General features: G+C 49.8%; 2 protein-coding genes across 2 annotated transcripts in view; one reads left to right on the top strand and one right to left on the bottom strand.

Moving 5' to 3' along the window:
- Nucleotides 1-3,499, bottom strand: part of LOC103155997 (E3 ubiquitin-protein ligase RNF130-like) — a 7,040-nt gene extending 3,541 nt beyond the window's left edge. The window contains exons 1-4 of the mRNA XM_016663939.1: nt 2,728-3,499; nt 1,892-2,175; nt 739-930; nt 153-414 (exon numbers count right to left, since the gene is read on the bottom strand). Of these exons, the coding sequence (XP_016519425.1) occupies nt 153-414; nt 739-930; nt 1,892-2,150 (713 nt within the window). The 5' untranslated portion in view covers nt 2,151-2,175; nt 2,728-3,499. The remainder of the gene's footprint in view (nt 1-152; nt 415-738; nt 931-1,891; nt 2,176-2,727) is intronic.
- Nucleotides 3,500-4,442: 943 nt separating this feature from the next.
- The window catches only part of si:ch211-132p1.2 (proteinase-activated receptor 4), a 5,217-nt gene continuing 2,814 nt past the window's right edge, over nt 4,443-6,845 (top strand). Inside the window, exon 1 of the mRNA XM_007577874.2 lies at nt 4,443-6,043. Within this exon, the coding sequence (XP_007577936.1) occupies nt 5,947-6,043 (97 nt within the window). The 5' untranslated portion in view covers nt 4,443-5,946. The remainder of the gene's footprint in view (nt 6,044-6,845) is intronic.

The following is a 6,845-nucleotide window of genomic DNA, read 5'->3' as shown; positions in this document are numbered from 1 at the left end:
TCATCTAGCCTCATCTAGCCTAGCCTAACCTAGCCTCATCTAGCCTAGCCTCATCTAGCCTAGCCTAACCTAGCCTCATCTAGCCTCATCTAGCCTAGCCTAACCTAGCCTCATCTAGCCTAGCCTCATCTAGCCTAGCTCAGCCTTGCTACCGCCTCAGCCGTCGCACCTGGCTGCGGTGGCGGCCGGCGCCGTAGCGGATCTTCTGGATGAAGTAGAAGACGAGCCAGGCGGAGGAGATGATCATGAGGACGATGAAGGAGACGGAGACGAAGACGAGCGATCCGCGGTTCAGGTTCCTGCTGGGACTACGGAAGCCTAGAGAGGCCAGAACTGTCAGGTTCCGGTCCAGGTGGGCCAGGATCTCCTTCCCGTACGCCTCTGTGATCATCACTGCCACAATGTCACCCGTACCTGCACACAGAACCGAACAAAACCCAACCCAATTCTACTGATCGGAACCAACCTACTGCACCAGCCTCTCCTTCTAAATCCCCCAGAACCAGGCAGGCGGTTCTGTGTGATCCGGTTTATTTTTGGTTCTGGACGCTGTGACCTTCCGGTCAGAAATGCCTCAGAGGTCAGAGAGAAAATTCAACCGGGCCAGCGGCTAAATTTATTCTGATCAATCGCCAGGAAGGACACTCTGTAGGTTTCTGACCCGGTTCTGACCCGGTTCAGAAAAGGTTCTGATCCAGTCTAGATCTGGGCGGTCAGTGTTTTCGGCCCGGTTCTGACCTTCGTGGCCCATCTTGACGGTCTTGTCGGTGGAGTTGTTGTAGACCAGAACCGCCGTGGCGTTGTAGGCAGCTGCCTTCAGGATCTTCTCCCTGAAGGTGCAGTTCCCTCGCTGCAGCAGCGCCACCCAGTGGACGCTGCGGGGCGGAACCAGGAAACGGGTGTTCGGGTCGCAGCCCTGCCGGTCCACCACTGAGGAGACACCGTTACCATGGTTACTGCCTCCAAGATGGAGGTCCAGAGGTTTTTATTTATCAGGTAGACACATTTAAATGGCCAAACAGCTTGCCATACAGCAGGCAGAGGTAGAGGTGGTATCATGATCTGGGACACTTTAAGAACATAGCAGCAGTCAGACGTCAGAACAAATCAACTCAGAGGAGCCCAGAACACGTCCGGACCGGTTTTGGTGCTGAACTGACGGAATAAAAACATTCCCAGTTTAAACTGCACTGGCTCTGACATCACTTCCTGTCTGTAACAACAACCTGTTTAAAGGAGGAAACATTTCAGCTCCTGACTCAGATCGTTTGCGCGATCTGAGTCAGGAGCTGACTCAGATCGCGCAAACGACTCAGATCGTCAAGGAGGGGGTCAAGGAGGGGAGCTCCTCCTGCTCCCCCTGCTCCCAGGAGGAGCAGGGGGAAGAGGAGGAGCAGGAGGATGAAGAGGAGGAGCAGGAGGAGCAGCTCCTTCAGCTCATCTCTGCAGTGTCCTTGGAGCGCCTGACTGTAATCTGACTCCAGAGCAGAGAGACGCTCCGTCCTTCAGCAGCCAGGAAACCTCTGCAGTGTCTCAGCCGGACTCAGAGCCGCTGCATCCTCCGCCTCCCCGATTAAACTCGGCTGCAGCAGCGACTGCGAGAAAAACTCACAGCTGCAGCAGCAGACTACAAGACAGTTGCCATGACAACAGTCAGGTCCAGAGCTTAGTAGAGATTTTCTTCCCGAACGATTCAGATGTCAACGAGGTTAACGAGGTGAAACCAGCTTCCAGTTATTACTCCCTACCTTGAGGACCAGACTAACACCTGGAACTTTTTATGGCTTTCTTGTCGGGGCCAGTCCTTGTTTCTCCCTCTCGTCAGAACCAGACTAACACCTGGAACTCTTAGGCAGTGTCAGGTAGGCCATGTGACCTGTGACGCGAGTACCTCCATGATGCGGCGCCGGCGTGAGGACGATGCCCCGGGCGTCCATCTTGGGAGAGTCCTGCCCGTACGTCCCGTCCTCGCTGCTCATCATGTGGACGGAGGACCCTCGGTCCATGACGGTGGCGTTCACCGTGGCGTCCTCGATGGAGTTCCTGTCAGCGCGTCCTGCTGCCGCGGAGCGGGCCTGGACCTCGACCTGGACCAGAACCAGCATGAAGACGGCGACGATTGGGAAGCAGGTCCAACGGTGCAGGTCCATGTCTGCCGGTCCGGTTACATGGAACCTGCCAGGAAGGAAAAACCCAAACGTCAGTGGGGCCAGACTAACACCTGGACCGAAAGTTTTATTACATTTAATAGTACTGTGATAACGGCTAAAGTCGCGATAAGAACTATTTATTACTTATTTTTTAGGCAACTGTGTGTCACATAAACACAAATAATGGTTTTGAAAAGATTCCCATTTGTCTCCTTAGGAGGCCAGTCACATGAAGAAGTCGATAAATTTGTTTCCAAACTTATTTATTGATGCTCTTATTGAACAAACAGTGGGAAAAAAAACCAGTAAAACTATTAATCCTGACAGTATATCACAATTCTTATGAAAAGAAATTTATCACAATATATGATAAACGATACAATAAATGTCCAGCCCTGTCAGAGCATGTCCCACTGTGTCCAACTCCGTCTCTGTCCCTGAACACCAAATATTTCAACTTCTCATTTTTTTAAACATTTTCAGGTCACTGTCCACGTCCAGCTGTCCCTCTTTTTCCTGTCTGTCCACCAACATCTGTCAGGTTGGTCTGATTGGACTCTCTTTAAATCCATCTTACCTTAAAATGTCCCGCCAGATGTTTCCGTCTGTAGGTCTCCTCCTGATGTTCTGTCCTTCTCCCTGGACGTCTTCCAGGTGTTCTCCGTGTCTCTGGTCTCTCCAGGCGTCGCACGGATATTTTTTTGTCTCCTGTCTCCTCCAGATGTTATTTTTTATATCCTCAGCGTCTCCTATTTGTTGGTTTCTGTCCCAGTTTGTCCTCCAGATGCCGCCTGTGGAAGGGCGCAGTAAACCCTGGGTTCAGACTGCGAGGTGAGGCAGCTGTGAGGACATCAGGATCGGTCAGCCTGCGGAACCGAACCGGAACCTAATCTGGACCCTGGTTCCGGAAACTCCTGCACTGACAGCGCCTGGCTGTGTTCCGGACTCCGTCTGGACCCGGTTCTGGTTCTGCAGTGAGCCCACCTCCGTGTCTACGGTGGCTGCTTCGGCCCGGTTCGTCTCTCTCCACTGGACTCCCGGTGCTCCGGGCCGGGCCGGCTTTGCTCCGTCGATGGGGAACCTCTGCTGGTTCTGGTGGGTCGGATCGGACTGGCTGTGGGGGTTCTGTTCGGCTCGGCTCCACTAACAGCAGGTCGGTACCTCAGTTCTGACAGCGGCGCACCGCGCAAGCGCAGAACATCAACAGGGGAGAGACAGAGCGCGTGTGTGATTGTGTGATTCACCTTCTCTTGGAGATTTGGAGGAGATGTCGCGATAAAGGGCGCGATGTCAGCCAGCTGTTTGCGTCCTGATCAGATTTCTCTTCGATTAGTGATCAGCGATCAGAAAGGGAAGGAGGACACCTGCTGGACACCGACAGGAAGTGCAGCTTAAATTTTATCTAGTTTGTTTATAAAGTTAGAATTAACAACACGTCATCTGGCACAAAAAGCTTTAATTAATAATCCATTCCAGTCAATAATATTTTATCAATCAGTTCATCATGAATCTGCCACGACCGTCTGGAGGTTCGGCAGAACTGAACCAGGAGAACTTTCTGCGTTAAAGTAAAACAGGTGATGGCAGCGTCATGCCAGCCTCCAGGAAGGAACCACAGCCAATCAGAACGCCAGAGCAGGTGGAGCTTCAGTGGAGAACAGAAAACCGCTGCAATCAGAGCAACGGGATCCACAGCTCTTCTGCCTTCCAGCCTCTTTTCAGATTGAACTAAATCTTTACTAATTATGACAACGCAGAAAATGTTTCTGATGAAGAGTTTGATGCTGATGTAACATAGTTAAATGGTTCAGGTTAAATCCTGCTAAAATACACCATCTGCTGGTAAAAAGTTGTATTTCATTCACCTAGAACGAGCGGGGTATTATGGGTAATCCTCAGAGCCGTGAGGATAACGTGTCTCTGCTATGTGATAAAGAAATATTATTTATGCATTATGTGAAGGGTGTTTGTGGTTTTCGTTTTTGCATATTGTTGAAATATGTTCGGTCTGGGTCACGCTAGTTCTGTTATTATGTCATTTTTGTCGTGTTTGAGAATGTTTAGTTCGTGGGAAAGTGCAGTGGGAATTTCCCACGCGGTAACATTTTGGCTCCTCCTTGCAGGAGCTGGTTTATCCCAGACTGACCTCACCTCCATGCCCGCTGTGTGAAATGCAGATGGAGAATTAAAGAAACAGCTGATGCCAACTTGAGCAGCTCCCTGTAATTCATTGCCACCGATAGAAGCCACCAGAACCGCATGGGCCACACTGAGACGTTAGAAATGTTCTTCAGCTGACAGAAGGCCTGAAGGTTCAGGTCAGAGGTCAGAGGTCAGCCTGATCTCTGGTTTCCAGCTGGAACAACTGGAGCTGTTCTGACTCTGGATTGTTCCTCTTTAGGTCCAAAGGTAACTTCAGCTTTCTGGGTCAGGGTTCTGGTTCTGACCCGTCGCTCCAGCATCTTTCTGTTCGTTTCCCTCCATCCTGACTCATCTGCCACTTCCTGGTTCATTTAACTGGATCAGAACCGAACCAGTTGGGATTTTCATGTAACCCAAAGAAACATCAGAGCAAAGGAAGCAGAACTGGAACGACCCCGTCCAAGATCTAGGAAGAGACCCGAAGTTCAGACCTCCAGAACCGTCAAGGCAGACAGTTTGCGTGGATGAAAGGGTCAGAACAAAGAACGGGTCAGAATCCCACCTGAGCGACGGACTGGTCCAGATCCTCCACATGGCAGATATCTTGAAGGTTTCATGATGTTCTTCTTGTGGAAGTGCATCCCTGGTTGGTACCGGGTCAGTGTCAACCGAGGAAGGACCGCGTGAGTCTAACTCTGGTTCTGGCTGAGGGCCAGTTCTGAGTCAGGGAGTCCAGCAGAGGTCAGGTTGGGGCAGTTTGGCTGGTTAAGGTGTAACAGATTAGGGCGGTTAGTTTGGTTTAAGGTTAGCTAGGATCAAATGTAGTTATGGTTAAAGTTAGTTAGTGAGGGTGAAGGTTACCCAGTGTTAGTTAATTTGGTTTAGTTAAGATTAAACTAAACCAAGCTAACTAACCGTGGGTTAGTTAGGATTTGTTGGGTCAGATTGAGTGCATTGCTGTTGAGTTAGTTTGGTTTGGTTAAGGTTAAAGTTAGTGTTATTTTAGTGAAGGTTAAGGTTACCCAGGGTTAAAGTTCATTTGGTTTAGTAGTGGTTAGTTAGGCTGAAGGTTAGTTTAGTTTTCATATTGTCGTATTTTCAGGGTAATTTCTCGGTTCTGTTGGACTTTCAGATCCACATTCCTCTGGTTTCTTCTGTCGCCGTCTCGTCTTCTCTGATGTGTGAAACTTGCTTCATGTTCTGAGCTGTGATTGGACAGCCAGGGTCTGTCCAATCACAGAGTGAGGTGACTTCCTGTTGAGTGAATAAGGTGGGAACTGGGCCAGCCCTCACATGTTACTGGCTGCTGTTGCTACCAGAACTGTCAGAGCAGAACCAGGCAGGAGAAAAGCCAATAGAACCCAACAAGACCAGGACCCGGTCTGCCTGAGCTGGGTTGCTAACCGGTTCTGACCCGAGTCCTTCACAGCTGTGGCAGTACGTGTGGCTCAGAGGAAGCGGTTGGACTCAGAGAGGTCCTCACAGAGACACACTCCCCTGACACACACACAGTCACATCTGGAGAACATCAGCAGAGTGGGCGGTTCTGGTCCCAGGTGGGTTGGCTGGATCGGATCAGACTGCTGCCAATTCTCACATAGAATTAGCTGCTTCCCTGTCGGGTTCTGGTGGTTTCTGGGACCAGTTCTGGACCATGAAGCATCTCGTCGGGACTCTGCTGCTGGTGTCTGTCCTGCCGTCCCTCTGCACCGTCTCTCCGCCTCCGGACTTCGAGTGTGGCATGTCCTACCGTAAGTCTGCTGCTGTCCTCTGCACTGCTGGACAGCTGGACACTTCAAACCGTCTCCACGATTATTTTTGCAGTTGATGGGAAGCTGAAGTAAAATATCTGAACTCATTTCTGAGTTTGAAAGGCTGATGGCAGGAAGCTGCCACGGCTTTAGAGACTTCGGCCAGAAATTCTGAGGTTTGATTCTGGTTTCTGTAAACAAGAGATGTTTACAGTATCTGACAGCCCAACCTTCAAACGCTTCAATGATTTTACCAGCAAATTAAGACAGCAGCAAATTAAGACAGAGCAGCAAATTATGATAGAGCAGCAAATTAAGACAGAGCAGCAAATTAAGACAGAGCAGCAAATTATGACAGAGCAGCAAATTAAGACAGAGCAGCAAATTATGACAGAGCAGCAAATTATGACAGAGCAGCATCTGGTGAGACAACATGTCGTCGATAAAATCGGTTGAGGCTGAGAGCAAAAACCTGTCAGTTTCAACTGCTGTGTGTTCTGGTCTCTATAGGTCTATAGTTGCTGTGTGTTCTTGTCTCTATAGGTCTATAGTTGCTGTGTGCTCTGGACTCTGTAGGTCTATAGTTGCTGAGCGTTCTGGTCTGTATAGATCTATAGTTTGCTGTGTTCTGGTCTCTATAGGTCTATAGTTGCTGTGTGTTCTGGACTCTGTAGGTCTATAGTTGCTGAGCGTTCTGGTGTCTGCAGGTCTATAGTTGCTGTGTGTTCTGGTCTCTATAGGTCTATAGTTGCTGTGTGTTCTGGTCTCTATAGGTCTATAGTTGCTGAGCGTTCTGGTGTCT

This window comes from Poecilia formosa, unplaced genomic scaffold, assembly GCF_000485575.1.
Source record: "Poecilia formosa unplaced genomic scaffold, Poecilia_formosa-5.1.2 Scaffold458, whole genome shotgun sequence".
Taxonomy (NCBI): domain Eukaryota; kingdom Metazoa; phylum Chordata; class Actinopteri; order Cyprinodontiformes; family Poeciliidae; genus Poecilia; species Poecilia formosa.
The sequence above is the reverse complement of the archived record's forward strand: the minus strand, read 5'-3'. Positions and strand labels throughout refer to the sequence as shown.